Consider the following 21,393-nt stretch of genomic DNA (forward strand, 5'->3'; position numbering starts at 1 on the left):
CAGGCCAGGAACCAGGGACGTGTCCTCCCCTTCTTCCCAATGTTCCCCAGCCTGGAGCCAGCTGCTCCTTCCAGTGCAACTCAGCACTTGTTTTTGGTGGGGGGGGGGCAAGCTGGACTCCCCTCAGCCTCCCATACAAGGTATCCTGTGGGGCTCACGCCACAAGGCGCTCCTGGACCCCGGGGGCCCAGCTGGGGGGAGCCAAGGACCAACCGTACTCCTTTGCCCGGGCACGATGCCCAGTGGGCAGCTCAGCTTCCTTCCCACCCTCTAGGGGGTTGGCCTGGCCCCCGCAAATGACAACCCCTCTGTCTCCCTATATAAGATAGGGGCCACCCTGCCAGACCCCTGGGTCACCCATCAGTTGTAGGGGACACAGAGAGAGTCCAGTCCAGCCCAGCCCAGGTATGATCCCCAAGGCTTTTGGACAGGGGGTGGGAAGGAAAGGGAGGAGAAGCTGGGGGAAGTAAAGAGGGTCCAGTCCAGCTAAGGGATGATTCCCAAGGCTTTGGACAGGGAAAAACGGAGGAGAGATGGGGGAAACTAAAGAGGGTGCAGTCCAGCCAAGGGGTGATCCCCAAGGCTTTGGACAGGGAGAAAGGGAGGAGAGGCTGGGGGAAGTAAAGAGGGTCCAGTCCAGCTAAGGGATGATTCCCAAGGCTTTGGACAGGGAAAAAGGGAGGAGAGATGGGGGGAAACTAAAGAGGGTCCAGTCCAGCTAAGGGGTGATTCCCCAAGGCTTTAGACAAGGGGAAAAGGAGGAGAGTGTGAGGGAAATAAAAAGGGTGCAGTACAGCCAAGGGATAATTCCCAAGGCTTTGGACAGGGGGAGGTAGGAAAAGAGAGGAGAGGCTGGGGGAAACTAAAGATGGTCCAGTCCAGCCTAGGGATGATCCCCAAGGCTTTTGGGCAGGGGGAAAGGGAGAAGAGGCAGGGGAAAATTAAAGAGGATGCAGTTCAGTCCAGCCCAGAGATGATCCCCAAGGCTTTGGACAGGGAGAAAAGGAGGAGAGGATGGGGGAAATTAAAAAGGGTCCAGTCCAGCCAAGGGATGTTCCCCAAGGCTTTGAGAGCAGTAGGGAAAGGGAGGAGAGGCTGGGGGAGAGGGGAAGTAAAAAGGGAAGGGGCTGAAGTTGTCTCCCCACAGTTTCCTGCATAGACTGACAATTATGCCTGAGTGTGAACCACCCGGTCCTTGCAGGTCCAGCCAGGCTGGCTCCGTGTTCTACGTGTGACCATGTGTGACTGCGTGTGCGCTGCCGGGTCTCTCTGGCTGTGTGTGGCTGTCTCCCGCACCTGTGTGTCATTGTGTGTCTGTGACTGTGTGTGCACACGCACACACAACTGCAGGGCTCTGTCCACTTATACTGATTGATTCCGAGCCTCAGTTTCCTTATCTTGACAACCAGCTGGACGGTTGTTTCCGGCTCCGCGATTCCACGACCTTGCCTGTGTCTGAGCGCGCAGCCTCCCCCTCCCTTCCCTCTCCCTCCCCTTCAAACCCTTTGGTCCGTTCGTGTGCCCCCCCGTCTGTCAGCGCGGGTGACTCTGGGAGCTCGTCTTCATGTGGCAGCTTTGTCCGTGTCCGGCCGGTCCCTCCGCAAGCCGGTGTGCACTTGCGGGGGTGGGGAGGTGGGAGGGTGGGAGGGGGGCTGGGGAAACGCCCTCCTTGGGTCAGCGCTCAGGGGGCCCTGAGGCCACCGGCTGCTGGCTGGTTTTGTCCAGCTCTTAGGGCTGGGCGCACGTCCTCCTGTCCTCTCCCAGCTCCCCCCTGGCTCCAGAGCCGCTGATTCGGTGCAAACAGAGCCCCCGGAATGTGCTGGGGGGAGGGGAAGGATAATGGCCACAGCTGTGGTGGGCGGAGTCCATAGGCTAAAAATATCCCCCCAGGGATGGCAGCTCCAACTGCCCCCTCAACTCCGGTAATTCCCTGCCTTCTCTGCCCCTCGTCTCCCCCCTCCCTCCAGTCTTCCCTAATTTAGGAGCACCGCAGCTCTGAGAGCTGCAAGAGACCTTAGAGATAATTGAGTCCCTACCGGCCATTTTACAGATGGGGAAACTGAGGCCTGATCCCCAATCCTAATGTTTCCTCCTCATCAAAGACTTTCCACAATTCCACTCAAGCCCTAAAATTCTCCTGATCGCCTTCCCAGCCCTCTGATTCTGCTCCTAGCTCCTTCCTCCCTTCAGCTGAGTCAGAAGTCCCAGGTTCTAGTTTGACACTCTTCCCTTCTCTGGCCTCAGTTTCCCCATCCATACATTGAGGAAATTGAACTAGACTCATCCATGCACAGTCCCTCCAGTGGGAACATTCTGTAGCCTTCAAGTCCTACAGTTCTAAGAACCAAAGGTATTAAGAGGTTAAGATTCTATCGGGTCTAAGAGGAGGAGGATCTGCTGAGACTAATTTGCCTGAAAGGCTTCCAAGGTTCTTCTGAACCTAAAATCCTACTGGATCCAAGGTTCTAAAGTTCTAGCTCATCTAAGATTCTTTGGGGTCCGAGGTTCTAAGGTTCTTCCAAACTCGGGATTCTCTGGGCCCTGAGGTTCCCAGGTTCTACTGAGGTTAAGATTCTCCAGGCTCCGAGATAGCTGGATCCGGCCAGGGCGGCCACAGCTGGACCAGGCCGAACAATCCTTCCCTGCTCCCTGGCACCCTTGTTCTCCAGCCCAAGCCCCCCACCCTCACCCCCGGCTGGCCCCAGTGACCCCCGTTCCTGCCTCGTAGGCTCTGCCCAGCCGCCACCATGCCTTTCGGAAACACCCACAACAAGTACAAGCTCAACTTCAAGCCGGAGGAGGAGTACCCGGACCTGAGCAAACATAACAACCACATGGCCAAGGTGCTCACCCCCGACCTGTACAAGAAGCTCCGGGACAAGGAGACCCCCTCTGGCTTCACCCTGGATGACATCATCCAGACCGGTGTGGACAACCCAGGTAAGAGACCTAGCGCTGAGCAAGGGCCATGGGGAATGAGGTTCACCCCGCAAACCCTAGAGATGCTCCCAGAACCACCCTGGATACCCCTCGGAGCACAGAGATGGCCATAAATACCCGACAGCCCTTAGAATCACCCCCAGAACACCCTAGATACCCCTAGGACCACAGATGGTTATAAATACCCCAAGCCCCTAAAGATACTCCCAGAACCACCCTAGATACCCCTAAGACCACAGAGATGGCCATAAATGCCCACAGCCCTTAGAGACACTCCCAGAATACCCTAGATTTTGCCAAACCCCCAGAGATGACCATAAATACGTCAAAGACCCCAGCGACACTCTAAACATTCCTATAACCTCCCCAAACTACTATAGACCTACCCCCCAGAACTCCATAGACACGCCTGGGATTAATTCAGGTTCTCAGATACTCTAAGAGTCTTATAGCTACCTCTGGGATCTCGAAAGACAATCCCAGGACACCCAGAAATGACTCCAGACATCTCACGACACCTCTGTACAAGCCCTGAGTGATCACAAACATCCTGGGATTCTAGACACACACCCCAAAACCTATCGTAAACACCTGGAAGTCCCTAGAGATACCCCAGGAACCCAGGGAACAACCCGGGAAACCCAGAAGTGCTACAAACACTCCCAGCACCATCACAGACATCCCCAAGATCCATACTTGGAGCCTACCTGAAACACTATGACTTTGAGACACCCCAGGGAAGGTACTAGGGAGCAATGAAAAGTAGGCTGGATTTGGAGTCAGAGGATGTGAGTTCAAATCCCAGATTTGTAGCTTACTCTGTGTGTTGTCCACGTTGGGTCAACTACTTCACTTGCAAAATTCTACAGAATTTGGGGTCAGGAAGACCTGGATTCAAATCCTGCCCCAAAGAGTTTCTGGGTGACCTTCCTTGGTCCCAGAAAACTATAAAATAAGAGAGTTAGACCCCACGGCCTCCATAGTCACTTGTGGTTCTGATTTTACGATCCACAGATATCTCTAAGACCCCACAGAAATATCCTAAACCTTCCACAGATCCCTAATATTCCTATAGAAAACCCGAGGACCCAAATGGACATCCACGAGACCTCCATGAACATGCCTGAAATCCTATAGCTAACTTTAGAAACCTAATACCTTCCTGGAACACTCTGGAACTCCTTGCAGATACGCTCAGGACAAACGCCAGGCCCCCATAGATATCTCCTAGACCCTCAAGACTTCCACTGAAGCCATTGACACTCCTGAAAAATTCAGGGTACCCTCAAGAGACCCCCTAAGAGATATCTGGGATCTCCTGAAGGATCTTTTCTGGGCATTCTAACTTTCCTTTCTCCCCATCTCCCCAGTATTCTTGGTACCAAGGATAACTCCAGGATTTTTAGAGACACCCCTTATACTCCTATAAATACCCACAGATACCCTTAAACACTCTCAGGATCCACAAAGACGTATCTGGGACCCTCACAGACTTCCCAAGGAAATTCAGAATCCCCTAGAAGGCTCACAGATATGCCGGGACCCTGATATCCCTGAGCCTGGACTCCTATAAATATATTCAGAAGCCCTTCTGGGATCCTCCTGGGCACTCCTAGGGACTCTAATGAACAACCTCAGGATCCCCATAGACACCCCAAGGACTTCTCAGACAGCCCTGTGGGCCCTTCCCTCCCAGGATGGAACATTTAGGGTTCTCTGGAGGCAGATGATCTGGATTCCAATTACACTTCTGAGTTTACTATTTGTATGACCTTGGACAAACCACCCCACTTCCCCGGGGCTCAGTTTCCGCACATGTAAAATGAGGGGTTTGCACTCGACATCCTTTGCATCCCTTTCAGATCTAACATTATCATTCTACAATCCCCACAGACGCTTTTAGGTCCTCCAATAGGCCCTCCCAAGTATCCCTATATATAGTATCCCATAAAAATCCCACGGATATGTCTGGGATTTCCAGAGGTGGGGACAATGGAAGATTCCCCATAGATATGAGTTTGTAAAACTCACAGGTAATCTCGAAATTACTTTTAAAACCTTGCAGGAGCCCTGCCCATCTTCACCCCTTCTCCATCTAAACCCCTCAAATATACCCACAGGGAGCCCCGATCTGGGAGGTAGAAGACCAGGGTTCTGGCCCTCAGTTATGTCAGCGATTGGCTCTTTGACTTTGGAATAGCCTCTTGCTCTTTCAGGCCTCTGCTTTCCTCCCCTACACCATCTCTGCATTCAAATAAATGCCCTCAAATACTTCTACCCTCCTTGGGCTTGACAGTGGCTGAATCTGAGTCCGGCCCTGTCCCCCTGCCTCCATGTCCTCTAGCTATCCAACTGGATGGCTCTCAGCCTCTCCTTTCTAAGTTCTGTTCTGTGGAAGCTCCGAGTGCTGTGGGGAAATCCCAATGCTCCCTCTACTTCCTCCTACAACGTTAAGTGACTTGTCCAGGGTCATATAGCCAGTAAGTGTGTGAGATTGGATTTGTATTTAGGTCTTCTTTTTTTGTTTGTTTAATAGCTTTTTATTTACAAGTTATATGCATGAGTAATTTTATAACATTGACAATTGCCAAACCTTTTGTTCCAATTTTCCCCCTCCTTCCCCCCACCCTCTCCCGCAGATGGCAGGTTGACCAATACATGTTAAATATGTTAAAGTATAAATTATATATTTAGGTCTTCTTTACTCCAGGGCTGGTACTCTAGCCATTATGGCGTCACTTAGTTGCCTTTCCCAAGACATTAGGGATCAGGTATCTGACAAATTTATGTGTTACAATTTCTCTGGTGTGGAGATTATGTTTCTATTTTGTTTCTAATATCTCGGGGTATGGATCTCCTGGCTCATTTTTCCTGCCATCATCCCACACACATACACACACCCATCCCTTTGGGCTCCCCGATCAGCATTTCACAGAATCCTGGCATTTCCCAATAGAAGGATCTTCCCAGACATATGAATAAGGATCTCTACAAAGGATTTGAATTGGAGCTCATGGGGGTCTGGATTCAAATGCTAGCTCTGCTACTTAATACCTGTATGATCATCAGCAAGGTCCCCTTCTGTGTCTCAGGGCCCTCATCTTTAAAATAAAGAGATGACAATAAAAAAATGATAACATTTTGAAGTTTTCAAATACTATTTCATTTTATCCTCTCAACCTTGGGAGATAAGCTCTATTATTTTTCCCATTTTACAGATAAGGAAACTGAGACCAACAAGATAAGTGACTTGTCCAGGGTCACACAGCTAGTAATGACCTGAGGTTGGGTTTGAATTCAGGTCTTCCTGACTCCAATCCCAATGATCTATTTGCTAACTGCCTTTATTAGATTTCTTCTGAGCTTTGTCCCTTTCAAGTTCAATTCTATGATTGGTTCTATGATCCCATTGTCCACCAGTGTCCATCCACTCTTGATAAATGCTTAAAGCCCTGCAAGGAGGGCCAGTTGCAACCTCTTTTTTTTTTTTTTCCAATTACATGTAAAGATAGCTTACAACATTCATTTCTGTAAGATTTTGAGTTCCAAACTTTCTTTTCTCCTTTCCTCCTTTTTATCCCCCACTCCTCAAGGCAGCAAACAATTTGACAGAGGTTCTAAATGTACAATCATTTTAAACACATTTCTGTGCTTGTCACGTTGTAAAAGAAAAAGCACAAGAAAGAAAAAGCAAACAAAATTTTAGAAGGTGAAAGGAGTATGCTTCGATCCACATTCTCTCTCTGGATGTGGATGGATGGAGTTTTCCATCCAAAGTCTATTGGAATCGCCTTAGATCAGTGTATTGCTGAGAAGAGCTAAGTCTATCACCATTAATCATCCCACAATCTCGCTGTCGGTGTGTACCATGTTCTCCTGGTTCTGCTCGCTTCAGCCTCAGTTCGTGTAAGTCTTTCGTGAAATCCACCTGCATAGTATTCCATGCCGTTCTTGTACCATAACCCATTCGGTTGGAATCGCTACCTCTTAAGGCCGCCCCATCCATTGTGGGCCATCCCTTAATACCAGGAAGTTTATTCTTTCCATCAAGCCTAAATTAGAAACTTCTGCCCCCCCATGCTTCGAGTTTCACATTCTGGAGCCAGAGAGCCAGAGAGGACAGATAAAAGTCCTCCCTTCCACAACGACCTTTCACATATTTCCAAACAGCCATCCTGTCACCCTTGGGTCTTCTCCAGGTTAAACATTCCCAGTCCCTTCAATGGATCCCCACATGGCAAGACCTCTAGGCCCTGCACCCTGCTGGTTAGCATTAGGATCAGGCTTTTTCTAGACAGTCTCTGGATTATCAATCTCCTTCTGGAACTGTGGCTCCTAGGACCAAGCAAAAGGAGCTGACAATGATCTGAGCCTTTTCCTTGGAAGGCACAGTGTCCTGTCTCCTCCTAAAGCCCTCGGTTCATTTTCAAATTGTTGTCTAATTGTGTGGGTCTCATCTGGTATTTGTGAAGATTGATTTTTTGAGTCCACACGTCAAACCTTACATTTATTCTCGTTTGCTTTTGTCATCTTACCAGGATTTCTGTCCATAGATTGCAAGCCCCACAAGGTCCTATTTGGGGAATACTGAGCCAGGCAATTTCCGAGGTTTCTTTCAGCTCTGACATTTTCATGCGCTCTCTAATTTTTCCCTTGGTTCTAAAGTCCTTCCTTCTGCTAACATTCTATGTCTTAAGGCTCTGCCAGTTTTGATATCCCATGTTCCTTTTCACTCCTGATAAAACATGTTATATTCCTCCCACTCCTGAGATATTATGTCCCAGCTCTGACATCCCATGTTCTAAGAGCCTTCCCAGCTCTGACATTCCATCATCTGAGCTTTCTTCTATCTTGGACATCCCACGTTTCAGGGGCCCTCCCTGCCCTGCCATTCCGTGTTTGAAGCTTCTGTGGCTCTATGACCTCTGACTCCCCTTCTCCCCACACAGGTCACCCCTTCATCATGACTGTGGGCTGCGTGGCAGGTGATGAGGAGTCCTATGAAGTCTTCAAGGACCTGTTTGATCCCATCATTCAGGATCGGCACGGGGGCTACAAGCCCACAGACAAGCATAAGACCGACCTCAACCATGAGAACCTCAAGGTGGAACCTGGGGGAAATGCTTGGTGGGGGAGAAGGGAAGGGAAGGGTAGGAGGTGAGAGGAGGGAGGCGGGCACTGATGGGCAGAGATGGAGGGAAATTGGGAAACATGGAGCAGGATGGGATTGCTGGAGGGAGGAGGGCACTGATGGGTGCCCTCTGCCCAGAGAGGCCTTTGGAGGGGAGACTCGAGTCTCTCCCCAAGCCAGCCTCCCTTCCTTTGCGGCCCCCCAGGGTGGCGATGACTTAGACCCCAACTACGTGCTGAGCAGCCGCGTCCGGACTGGCCGAAGCATCAAGGGCTACACCCTGCCCCCCCACTGCTCCCGGGGCGAGCGCCGGGCCGTGGAGTCCTTGAGTGTGAACGGTGAGGGGCCCCCTTTGCGTCCACTAACCCTCCCGGCCCCATGGCCAGCCCTGGGAAGGCCTTGCCTTGTCTGTCTCCACTTGGAGAAAAGCCGCTCCTTTTCTCCATATCCGCAGCCCCTCCCCACACCTGCAGCCCCTCCCGAGCCACTTCCAACACTTATAGCCCCCTTCCCTCCCCCCCCCCCCCCCCCCCAGCTCTCAACAGTCTGACCGGGGAGTTCAAGGGCAAATACTACCCTCTGAAGAGCATGACCGAGAAGGAACAGCAGCAGCTGATCGATGACCACTTCCTCTTCGACAAGCCCGTCTCCCCCCTGCTGCTGGCCTCCGGCATGGCCCGGGACTGGCCCGATGCCCGCGGCATCTGGTGAGGGGCCCCTCCCCCCAAACCGGGGGCCCTTCCCCTGACTCCCCACTCCCAGAATGCTCCTACCTGACCTGGAAAAGCGTCCTCCCCCCTCCCCGTCCCCCCCCTGGGGGGCCGCAAAGGAAGGGAGGCTGGCTTGGGGAGAGACTCGAGTCTCCCCTCCAAAGGTTCCCTCATCTCCGTCCAACATGTAGAGGCATAGGAAGGATTGTCTGGGCGCGGAGATGCGGCTCCAAGCGCGGGGACTGGCGGGATCCGGGATCCGGCCCCTTTTGCGGGCGCCGTGCGAGGGCAAGAGTCGCTTAGCTCCGGAGGACAGACGGGCAGATCCCGGGGCTGGGGTCTCCCTCCAGACCGACATCTCCCCAGGCTCGGGAGTCAGGGCCCGCCTCCTCCCCGCTCCGGCTGGGGGGGGGACTGACCGCCCCCCGAAAGACCCTCACTAGCTGGTACTGCTCCATGGAAAAGAGCAGCAGACAGAAGCAGCAGCTGCCCAGAGCAGAAAGCACAAGAGTAACTGAGATCAGTGAGCGTGAGCTCCTCCGCCCCAAACAAACTCTCACCGGGGCCGCTACTCTTGCAAGTCCCGGGCTGCAAGGGCTGGAATCAAAAGACAGCATGGGAGGGGGCCGATAGGGGGAGCAGCGGATGGAGCCCCAGCCCCGAAGCCAGGAGGACCCGAGTTCGAATCTAGCCTCAGACACTTAACACTTCCTAGCTGGGTGACCCTGGGCAAGTCACTTAATCCCAACTGCTTAGGGAAAAAAAATGACATAATGGGGTTAAGCTGTCTATATGTCTGTGTCCCCAGGGCTCTGGCCAGTGTAAAACCCACCCCTTTCCTCTCTCTTGAGGGACCTTTTAAGGTCCTCTCTTCAAGGACGGCTCCAACAAATTGAAGTACATCCCTCCCCGAGCCCTGCTCGGGCCCAGCATTCTGTCAGACAGTTAGAGTCACCGAATGTCCGCCCCAGCTCTGGTGAAAGTGGGGTTACCTCTATAAAGGAGCGGGGCTCGCCAGTCTGGGAAGGATTCTAGAATTCGGATTCTAAGTTTCAGAAAGTTCCAATTCTAACACGGTGGGACTGGAACGCGTACGTTCAATTTGGGATCAAATTCGGGCTTTGCCACGTGTTAACTCTGCTTCCTCAACAAACCCCTTCCCTTTGGGGGTTTCTGGGAAACCTTTCTCAGGTTTCCTCATTCACAAAAGGAGGCCCTTGGACAAAATGGCTTCTGAGGCTCTTTCCGGCTCTAGGCTGAAAAAGTAAAATGAGCAAATGTAGGATCCTGGTGATTCCAAGAGTCTAGGCCGGGGGAGCCTCCTCCTCCTCCTAGCATGCTGGGCTTCCAGTGTTCTGAGAATCCCCAGGTTGGGGCTCTGCTGGAGTCAGAGGAGGTGAGGGAGGGGTGATGTGAAAACTGAGAATCGAGGATCTATGACCTGAGCGTCCCATGATTCTGCGCCTCCTCTGCAGGTGCACTTCCCAGACGCCTTTGCTCTACACCCTCTCCCTGCCCACTCCTCTTCCAAGCCGACAATCCCACCCCGGGTAGCCTGTTCTGGAGGAGGGGATTCGGGGAGCCTCTCATGCCCTTTCTTTCTTCCCTCAGGCACAATGACAACAAGAGCTTCTTGGTGTGGGTGAATGAGGAGGACCACCTCAGGGTCATCTCCATGGAGAAAGGGGGCAATATGAAGGAGGTCTTCCGTCGCTTCTGCGTGGGGCTGCAGAAGGTGGGCAGTGGTCCCTGACAACCCTTTCCCCTTGTGGCTGAGGCATGAAAACAGCCCTGGTGTAGCAGTGGGTTCAGATACTGGTTCCAGCATGGCTCTAGTTCCTGTTACCTTAGGAGAAAATCCCTAGCTCTCTGAGCCTCAGTTTCTTCCTCTGTAGCAGGAAAGGTTTGGACAAACTGGGCTCTAAGGTCTCCTTAATGGCTAAGACTGAATTTTAGATCCATTGCTTTGTTTGTAAAAGGAGGGTTTTGGATTAGATCAGGGGCTCTAGATTAACCCCAAGGGATTTATGGATAGATCTCAGGGGGTCTGTGAACGGGGATGGGAAAAAAAAATGGCACCACTAACCTTGGTGTGCCTTGGTAATCTGATGCATTTCCTGTTTATGTTTTAAATTTTTAATTTTGAGAAGGGTTCCATGCCCCAATAAAGATTAAGAACTCTGGACTAGATGGTCCTTAGGGCCCTTCCAGATCTAAACCCCTAAGATTTCAATCCACGTCCTGTGTGACCATGGTGAGTTGCCTCAGTTTCCCCCTTTGCTAAATGGAGATTACAATATTTCCACTGTCTACCTCAAAGGGATAAAGCTTTGAAACTTTAAAGCACCATAGATGTGGCTATTAAGTCTCAGACAGAAGAACAAGCGCTTATTAAATGCTCCTATGTGCCGAGTACCGAGCTAGGGAATGGAGATATAAAAAGACAAAAGACAGTCTTTGTCCTCAAAAAGCTTACATTTTATTTGGGGAGACAAAGTGTACATGTGGATGTGCGCACACACGCATGTATACATGTCCACACGTGAACAATATGTTTTCATATTAAATACACACCACATACATGCAGATATTCTGCATTTATACTAAGCACATACTTGTATGTATGTCTACATAGAGTGTCTGTATGAACATGTTGGTGGTTACACATGACCTGTCCCATGATACATGTGTTGGACACTCGTATACATACATGCACACACATTACTGTATGACTGACACATGGTTTGCATACACATGTGCCACATGAGAATGCAAGCTCATATGTGCATTTACATCCATGAAGGCAGACTCCACACTGTCTCCATGATACGTGTGCCTGCATGTACACATACATGTGCTCTGTGTTGCACATGGTGCACACACGTGTGTCCAGTGTCTTTGTGTGCTTGTATATACATGTCTAGTCTCCCATTAGACTGCCTGCTTCCTCAGAACAGGGGCTCATCTTGCCTTTCTTGGACTCCTCAGCATTAAAACAGTGCCCGGCACATAGTGTGGCAGAGACAAGTCTCAGCCCGGGGCTTTTCATGCTATCTATAGTGAAATAGGAATCATCTTCCTTATCCCCCAACCTCAAAGGGATGTTTTGAGAAATAAGTCGATGGGAGTTTTTGTGACTAACAGGAGGCACAAGACATGAGTAGAAAGTTGGCCAGGGAGATCTGGTTCAAATACAGCTTCAGATGCATTTTGGGTGGGTTCCTTATACTGAGAAATCACAGGCCCGGTGCCCATCCCCTTATGGTTATTTCCTTTGTCATGGTGACTCCCCTTCTCTTCCCTCCCCTCCCCAGATTGAAGAGATCTTCAAGAAGGCTGGCCATCCTTTCATGTGGAATGAGCATCTCGGTTACGTCCTCACCTGCCCTTCCAACCTTGGCACTGGCCTTCGTGGGGGTGTACATGTCAAACTGGCACACCTCAGCAAGCACCCCAAGTTTGAGGAGATCCTCACCCGCCTTCGTCTGCAGAAGCGGGGGACAGGTGGGTATCCACGTGTCTGGCCACTCTGGATCATTGCGACAGGGTCCATCCCCGACACCAGCATGGCCAATTATCGAGTGTTTCCCTGTGGACTGAACCAGGCAGGATTTCGTATCTCCATGGAGATCGGCTCTTGTGTCTATGGATGTTGGCCATCCTACTAAAATTGGAAATCTCCATGGATATCAGATATCTTCATGGATGTCATACAGCCCCAAGGGTGCTGGTTCTTACCATGGATATCAGGTGTTCCATACTACTCCATGAATGTTGGCCATCTTCATAGGTGTTGGGTAACTCTACGGGTATTGGGCAGCTCCATGGGCATCATGTATCTTTGTGGTTATTATATATGAGGGCAGCTAGGTGGTACAGAAGGTTTGGGAATGGAGTCAGGAAGACCTGCATTCAAATCCAGCCTCAGATTTACCAGCTGGGGGATCTTAGAGAAATCACCTAAACTTTGTCTCAGTTTCCGCAACTATAAAACAGGATCATAATTGCACTTCCTTCCCAAGGTTGTCATAAGGACCCAATATTTGTTTGTTCGTTTTTTATTATAGCTTTTTACTGACAAAACAGATGCATGGGTAATTTTTCAGCATTGACCCTTGCAAAAACTTCTGTTCCAACTTTTCCCCTCCTTTCCTCCATCCTCCCTTTAGATGGCAAGGAGTCCCATACATGTTAGATATGTTAAAGTAGATGTTAAATACAATATATGTCTACATATTTATACAGTTGAAGGACTCAATATTTGTAAATACAGTGCCTGGCACATAGTAGGCGCTCTATAAATGCTAGATGACAATGATATTGTGATGTCTGGTATCTGGGTAAATGACATGTAGTTCCATGGGTGTTCCATGTCCCTAGTCGCTGCCGCCCCTCCCCTCCAGAAACATCAGGACCTTGCTTTGAGCCATTCCCTCATCTTCTCCCATTTTCCTTCCCTGCAGGTGGCGTGGACACAGCCGCTGTGGGTTCCGTCTTTGATGTGTCCAATGCAGACCGACTGGGCTCCTCAGAAGTGGAGCAGGTGCAGTTGGTAGTGGATGGTGTGAAGCTCATGGTGGAGATGGAGAAGAAACTGGAGAAGGGCCAGTCCATTGATGATATGATCCCTGCTCAGAAATAAGGGCCTCCACCTTTCTGGCCCCCTACATGCACACACCACCCGGAGCCCCACCCCTTCCTTCCTTATCCCGAGAGCTCCAACTGCCGTGTAGAATTCCAGCCAATGGGAGTTTGATAATGAACTCCACTGGAGTTCCAGCCAATAGACCACCTGTATATGGAGATCCAACTGCTACCTGGAGCTCTACACAGTGGGGCCTCCTGTTCCCTTTGGGAGCTCCCCCTTTCCCTTCCCAGCAATAAAATCTATGGTGGCCCCAGATTGAGTGTCTTGTGGTTCTTGGGATGAAGAGGAGGGGAGGGAATTGTAAAGCATCAGAATTGATAGGGGGGGAAGAACAGGATGAACCAGACTCTCTCTGTCCCAAAGAAGTTGGCGTTTCTTTCATGATAACCTTCCCCCATTCCAGTAATAATCATAGAGAAGAGAACTTAAAAATTAGCCAGCACCTCAGGACCCGTCTAGTCAATTAACCAGGAGTCCCTCGATGACACTGGAACTCATTGTCTAGTGGCTGTCCAGACTCTCCTAGAAGCTCTTCTCTTCAAGAGAAACAGCCAGTCAACACCATGGCTAAGCAATGTTGCATTACAGGCAATCACTGAGAATGGAACACGGACCAATGAACATCGAGGGCACCATCAGAGCAGCAGCCCTGAAGTCAGGAGGACCTGAGTTCAAATCTGACCTCAGACACTTAATACTTCCTGGCTGTGTAACCTTAGGCAAGTCACTTAACCCTCCTTGCCTCAAAAAAAAAAAAAAAAAAAAAATCTGATCAAGATAAAGGGAGGAATGAGTTCTAAATGAAATAAACTCTAAGGAAAATCAAAAATCTTGATAGCAACTCTTTTTTTTTTAGTGACAAAAAAAAAAAAGAAGGTGAGGTTTGCTCATCAATTGGGGAGTGACTGAACAAGTATACACATGTGATGGATATACTATTGTGCTATAAGAAATGATGAAGGGGATTGATTATCTTAGAAAAACTGGGAAGTTTTATATGGAGTGAAGCAAAGTGAGGTGAACAGTCAGGAGAATAAATGATATAATAATAACAATTTGGTAAAGACAAACATCTTTTTTTTTTTCTGTAGAGAAAGTTTTTACTTTACAAGTTCTCTCTGTCTTTGTCTCTGTCTCTGTCTCCCTCCCCTTTTTCTCTGCTTCCTTCTCTTTCTGTACTTTCCTTCTCTTTTCTGTTTCTGTCTCTTTTCCTAACTGTTTCTCTTTCTCCTCTCTGTCTCTATCTCTCTGAAAAGATAACCATCTTTAAAAATATTAGCAGCTCTGATCAGCTTTATAATCCATCATAATCCCAGATGACACATACGAAATAGGCCACTTATTGAAAGATTCAGGGTGCAAAAAAGAGCCATTTTTTTTTTGATGTGGCTAATGCAGAAATTAGCTTTGCATATATATCTACATATACATATATAATATGCATGTATGTACATATATTTGTAATGTTTATGTTTCTTTTTCTTTCTCAATTGGAAGTGGGAAGGAAAGAAAGAAGGTGGATTTTGGCTGATTAAAAAAATTAAACAAAACTTCAAAATCATTCCAAACCTTAGCAAGGGTTATTGATCAGGTGAATGCCTACCTTTGTCTCTGTTTAGCTACAAAAAACCCCAAAAGGAGTCTGGGAAGTATAACTGACTGATTACCACAGCCAGGGTAGAGTAACTAAGGAAGGATTATCAAAAAGGGAAGGCTAGACTTCTTCCATCTCTGACTTTGGAGTCCTAAGTGATGAGTCACTTCCCTGACTGAGAAAGCACAATTGCTCCATCTAAAAGAGCACTATAACACTCTATGGAGCAGAATACGGCAGCACCCAGCCAAGCCAGCGTGTTTGACAGATAATGGACCCAGGAAAGGCTGCAAACCTTGTACTTGTACTTGTGGGTCTGTGTTTGGGCTTTGCAGCCTTTCTTCTCCAGCTTTAAATAGCAGCAGTCATGGACAAAATAGCACCTAAAGGGAGGAAACTGCTGAGTGTTCTCCTCCTGCCCTATTGGGAAGCAGCAAACAGGATGGTCAGAGAGGCCGAACAAGGAGGCAGCCTGTTGTGGTGGAAGGATCCCTGGTCTGGGAGTCAAAACACCTAAGTTAGGATCATGTTCTTCTCATCTGTAAATTGGGGGTTGGACCATCTGTTCTCTAAGGTCCTTTTCAGTTCCAAACCTCGTATTTAATGGAGAGTCTGAATGGAAAGACTGAATCTGTTCATCACAGAGAGAGTCCAGTGGAGATTTTGCATGTGGAAAAAAGTCCAGAAACAAAACAGCTTGTCCAGCTCGAACCACTCCAGTATCCTTGCCACAGCTGCCGAATGGATCAATGACCTGCCTGGCTCAATCTGATGGAAGCCCAGAGGCAAAGTGACCTATTTGGTGTAGCCCGGCAGCAACTGAGCTTGGGGAGGAGGGAGGGACTCGAAACTCAGTGACCTTCACAAGCCAGCCCAGGAAGGTTAGACCCATCCAGCTAAGGCACCAAACCCTATGAAGAGCAAGTCCAGTTAAGCTGTCCATCCAAGACAAGAGCTGATCAGCTTGTCTATCACTAATGTCACAACCCAAAGCAGATTTCTTAGAAGCCCTCAGAAAAAAGAAAAGCAAAAGACAAGACCCCTATAGTTTCAGCATTGTGAATTGCCTTAGTCCCATCTGTTTTCTCCACATATGCCTAAGTATTATAATGCTTTAAATTCATGTTCACTCTTTTTTTCAGGGAAGAGAAGGGAATAAGCATTTATTAAGCACCAACTATATGCTAGACATTATGTTAAGCATTTTACAAATGTTATCTCATTTGATCTTAGCAACCCAAATAGAAAGGTATTTTTATGATCCCCACTCTACAATTGAAGAAACGAAGCAGGCAGAAGAGAAGTGACTTGCCCAGGATCACATAGCTTGCAAATGTCTGAGGCTGGATTTGAACTAAGGTCTTCCTGACTGCGGTACTCTATCCACGGCAACTCCTAGCAACCTATAGTCTATATATATTTATGGGTGAATGTGCCTCTGGTTTGGGGAATTGTTGCTTTTCCTGTGCCATTAGGGTAAATGTCCTTGAAAAAAGAAAGAGGGAAGGAAGGAAGAAAGGAAGGAAAAGAAAGAGAGGAGGAAAGAATGAAAGTAGGAAGGAAGGAGGGAAGAAGGGAAAGGGAAAGGGGGAAAAAAGGGAAAGGGAAAGGGAAAGAAAAAGGGAAAGGGAAAGGAAAAGAGAAAGGAAAGGGGAAAGGAAAAGGGAAAGGGAAAGGAAGGGAAGGGAAAGGAAGGGAAGGGAAGCATCTCTTTCCATCATCTTCATGGTCATTGGAACAAATAACTCACATTTGCCAATTCTGCAAGGGGAAAGTTTTTCTATGCTTAGTGTCGACACCCCTTCCTCTAACTCATCAACAGATTTGTGGCCCTTTGGTTACTCTCAATCTATCTCCTCAGATGATTTACCAGGGTTTGGTTACTACATGTGTTACAGCTTTTTGGAGCCACGGGTGACAGTTGAGTGTCAGGTGGACACTAAAAGTAGATGAACAGCCATGAAAAGGACTCAGTTGCTCTCATACCAGAGGTGCTAGTCCGCCCTGAACACCCCATAATTGGGAGTTGACTAGTATTCCTGGGAAATATTTGGAGGTGACATCATTTAGGGAATGGATGTTGAGAATCCCTATTAACTGATTTAATTTTTTTTGCTCTTTATGCTCTATTCCGTGTGGGTTTTTTAAGTGCCTTTTGCCCTAGTTGCACAAATTATTTAACTCGGATTAGCTCAGTCATTGGATGGTTGGCTTGGATGGGGGCTTGAATCTGTCAAATTGAATAAGCAATACCTCAGACTGGACTGTGAGCCTGCTTGTAGCAGAGAGGGGTGGCCATTGCTGCGTTCTGGAAGCACTGGTGGTCAGTATTCCTCGTGGACAGCCATGGGCTGGGAGCCATTGTGCTGACCTCATTGTTGTAACCTGGACGGTCTCCCAGCCCCACGCCGGGAAACTGAATCACTTCCATTGGAACTGTCTCGGGAAGAATCTGAAGATATTGTCACAACCCAAAGCAGATTTCTTAGAAGCCCTTAGGAAAAAAGGAAAAGCAAAAGCAAGACCCCTGTAGTTTCAAAGTTATGAATTGCCTTAGTCCCATCTCTTCTCTCTACATATGCCTAAGTATCATAATACTTTAAATTCATGTTCATTCTTTTTTTTTTTTTCAGGGAAGAGAAGGAAATAAGCATTTATTAAGCACCAACTATATGCTAGTTATTTATAGTTGGCCGGATAAGCTAGTGGGACTCGGAGGTCCTTTCTTGAAATGATCTACCAAGCATTCCAACTCTCCTGCAGAGGGCACAACTCTGATGGGTTGGCCATGTTGGGTGAATGCCTACCAGACTAATGATGGAGAACTCACATGGGGTCAGAAGAAGTAATACAAGGACCCTCTCAAGGTCTCTCTGACCTTGAGAATCAATTGTGTGACATGGGAGACACTGACACAGGACCACCCAGCGCGACGTGCCCTCTACCAAGTGCTCTCTGAGCAAAGAGGAATTGAAGTAGCTCAAAAGAAACATGGGATGTGGAAATTTAGAAAATCTACCCAAAATGTCCCCACGGACTCTTTGTGTCCAACCTGTGGGAAATATTCTGAGCTTGATCAGCCATAGTCGGCACAATATAACTTGACTCTAACATGGAGACGTGAATTTGGTCCTCTTCAAGATCCAAGGACAATAACCAACCAACCAGCCTCCCTGTATTTCTCTTGTGTTTCCACTCCCCAGGAATCATCCTGGTTTGATCATTCGGAGCATAAAGAACACTCTCCTTGAAAGAGAAAACCAAAGTAAATATGATTTGGGCAGCTCAGCTTATCAGGTGAGATATTTGTAAAGTGTTTAGCCCAGCACTTGGCCCATAACAGGTGCTTAACAAATGTTTATTCTCGACTTTCTTCCTCTTTTCTACCTCCCTCCCTGCTTTCCTTTATCATCCTCCCCACTTTCACCCCAAGAAGCAATGCTGTCCCTTCTTTGATTCTCCTCTTGATTCCACTAGTAAAACAAACAAACAAACGAACAAACAAACAAAAACAAAACAAAACAAAACAAAAACCAAATCTCCTCAAAGCCCTTTTGGTTTTCAGTAGTGATCACTCCCAGGTTCAGTGCCTTCCCGGGTTGAGCCCTCCCCACACAGTTCACAAAAGACCAAACCACAACTCCCTCGCCTTTATCTTCACTTATGGGTCCCAACACTCACTTTCTATGCAAGTCTCTGAATTGACTGAAGAGTTCCTCCCCGTGGGCGCGCAGTGACAATCTCCTCAGGCAGTTATCCCTTCATCTTTCTTTAATCCTTTCTATTGGAGGCTGCAGTTAAGAGCTTCCCAGCCCTTTTGGTCTGATCTCATTTTCAAAATATTAGGCATTGGCTCATGCATACTTATGTGAAGGGTACTTGGAGGCTGGGAAGCTTGTAATTATATACACCAGAAAGGCAGGAATTGGGCTCAAAGGTCAGCAGCGGAGGGTGGTGTTTAACAGCAGCTCCACCTGGCTTCTTTTCACTCACTCCACCCCTCCCCTTCTCTTGCGCCATTTCTGTCTTGCCTTTCTCGGATTATTCCACCAGATGGCACTGCCTTCCAGGAGAGACAACATGGCATAGAAAATTGAACGCAAGACTTGGGATGGATCAGAAAGATGTGAAATTGGAATCCTTACCAGCTGTGTGACCTTGAGCAAGTCATTTAACCTATTTTTGCCTCAGTTTCTTCATCTGTAAATTAGGAGTAATAATGGCACGTGCCCTCCAGGATTGTTGTGAAGATCAAATGACATTTGTCCAGCACATAGCAGATGATATAGATCCTTGCTCCTCTAGAAGTGGTCCTGCTCCCCCCTCCAGAAGAAAAACCTCCCACCAAGAGACCACACAGAGTTCCTCGTATTACCAATCATCCTTCTCTTTCTCACCTTCTTCTCAGTGCCTGGCAAGGTCTTTCTTCCTTTTTATATTCCATTTCAAATTTGTTTACTTTTTCTAGCTCTCCTATCATGCTTTTAAGGAACATCGCATTCGCCCTAATAACTTGGGATGTCCACATGTGTTTCTTTCATTATCTCCTCCAGGACAGGAGTAAAGTATACATTGTACATGCATAGGTGTTACATAGGAAGAAACACAAACATCACACTCTTTCTTTGGGTCACTGCAAAATTGCCCTTGTCCTTCCTGTTTTGAAGTCATGTGTCTTCTTTTTGATAATTTTTCTTGGTTCATCCTGGTCAGTCCTAACTCTTCTGTCAATCTATTTGAGAACCGTTCACGTCAAGTCACTTGACTTCTTATCTCTAGATACGTCCCTTTACTTAATGCTGGGCTCCTCTGCCTATGCTCTGTTTGAGGGGATATTGATTTTACAGACAGAAATCAAGAATCCACAAACAACACAAAAAGTAGGAAAAATTGAATTCAAATTCGGACTCAGTCATTTCCTAGTTGTGTGACCCTGGGCAAGTCACTTATATACTCTGCGCCTCAGTTTCTTTATCTGTAAAATAGGAACAATAATAATGGCACCTCCCTTCCAGGGTCACTGTGAGGATCAAAGATAATGTGTGTGTTTCTTTGCAAAACTTACAGCTCTGTGTAACCGCTAGCAATTAAGAATTGATATTTTTACTGATAATACTAACGCTATCTACCCAGATTGTTTCACATTGCCACTACAGCTCTGAATCTTTTCCTTGGAGAATTTCCTCTCTTCCTCTACCTCCCACTCCTCCCTACATTATTCCAAGTTAAAATCTGCCTTCCTAGATTGTTCCTTCCTCCTTCCCCAGTTGTTCCTTATTTTGCTCTCTGGGGCTAAGCAGACCAGATCCATTCCTGCTTCCCTTTAGGACCTGGAAGACAGGGAACACATATGTAAGTCCCAACTAAGTTTTCCCAGTTTTCATGACTGATTCTCATATAGCATGACGTCCTCTCCCCTTCTCATCCTGAACATATATCTTTAGACCCTCCAAGCTCATCTGTGACCTTCCTAAAATGTAGGCACAAATCACTAATTGGGATCTGATGAGGGTAAAGGACCATGGGATGGACTAACAACCTTCCCCCCCCCCCCACCAAATTAGGGGACAAAATGTCTATTAACATTTAAGAGCACCTAAGATCCTTGACAGAATTGGAAAGGTTCTCAGAGATGATGTAATCCAACATTCTTCACTTTACAGACAAGCAAACTGAGGCAAATGAAGTTAAGTGGCTAGTTCAGGGTCATATAGCCAGAGAGTGTCTGAAGCCAAATTAGAACTCAGGTCTTCCTGACTGCAGTTCTAACCAGTGTACCACCCAGCTGCCCCCAAACACATCGCGGGTGTTTAATTGATTTGTTAGCCAATTGATTAGTTTCTCTAGTGTGTTGTTTTCGCCAGCAAATTGTCTGGCCCCTGAGAGTAGGGGATAATTCTTTCACTTTTTCTTTGTGTCCTCAGAATGTAGCACTGTAGTATACAGTAGGCACCTAATTAATATTTGTCGATTGATGGATGGATTGATCCACTTGTTTTTTCTTGTACTAATGGTTAAGGTCGATCTCTTTTGATCATAGGATCTTGTTTAACACGTTAAGTCAGGCTAATATAGTAATATAAGTTACAGGTAGTAACCTACATAAAGTTACATACTGCCTCAGGGAGGGAGGAAGTGAGGAAAGGAGAGAAGAAAGTTGGAAGTCCATTTTTTAAAATGTTAGAAACTGTCTCTAGTTACATAGGGGAAAATGAGATCTTTTTCTTAAATGTGAAGTCCCTTAAAATATATTTCCATATTAGCCATATTTGAGGGAGAAAAGCAAGGAAAAAAGTGAAAAATAATGATTTTTCACTCTGCACCCAGACTCTCTCAGTTCTCTCTCTGGAGGTGGGTGGCGTTTTTCATC

At 47.7% G+C, this 21,393-nt stretch overlaps 1 protein-coding gene across 1 annotated transcript; it reads left to right on the forward strand.

Moving 5' to 3' along the window:
- The first annotated feature begins 301 nt into the window (after window positions 1–301).
- CKM (creatine kinase, M-type) lies at window positions 302–13,684 on the forward strand. Its single transcript, XM_031963204.1, has 8 exons — window positions 302–405; window positions 2,729–2,940; window positions 7,890–8,044; window positions 8,277–8,409; window positions 8,607–8,778; window positions 10,393–10,516; window positions 12,096–12,285; window positions 13,245–13,684. The coding sequence occupies exons 2-8, from the start codon at window positions 2,748–2,750 to the stop codon at window positions 13,421–13,423; spliced, it is 1,146 nt and encodes a 381-aa protein (XP_031819064.1). The 5' UTR covers window positions 302–405; window positions 2,729–2,747; the 3' UTR covers window positions 13,424–13,684.
- The last annotated feature ends 7,709 nt before the right edge of the window (window positions 13,685–21,393 follow it).

Source organism: Sarcophilus harrisii, chromosome 3 (assembly GCF_902635505.1).
Source record: "Sarcophilus harrisii chromosome 3, mSarHar1.11, whole genome shotgun sequence".
Classification (NCBI taxonomy): domain Eukaryota; kingdom Metazoa; phylum Chordata; class Mammalia; order Dasyuromorphia; family Dasyuridae; genus Sarcophilus; species Sarcophilus harrisii.

Bases quoted from the DNA above. Each gene is read 5' to 3' on its own strand.
- CKM (XM_031963204.1), top strand. From the start codon at position 2,748: ATGCCTTTCGGAAACACCCACAACAAGTACAAGCTCAACTTCAAGCCG. The intron at 8,410-8,606 runs GTGAGGGGCCCC...CCCCCCCCCCAG, and splicing joins GGAGTCCTTGAGTGTGAACG to CTCTCAACAGTCTGACCGGG. The intron at 8,779-10,392 runs GTGAGGGGCCCC...TTCTTCCCTCAG, and splicing joins CCCGATGCCCGCGGCATCTG to GCACAATGACAACAAGAGCT.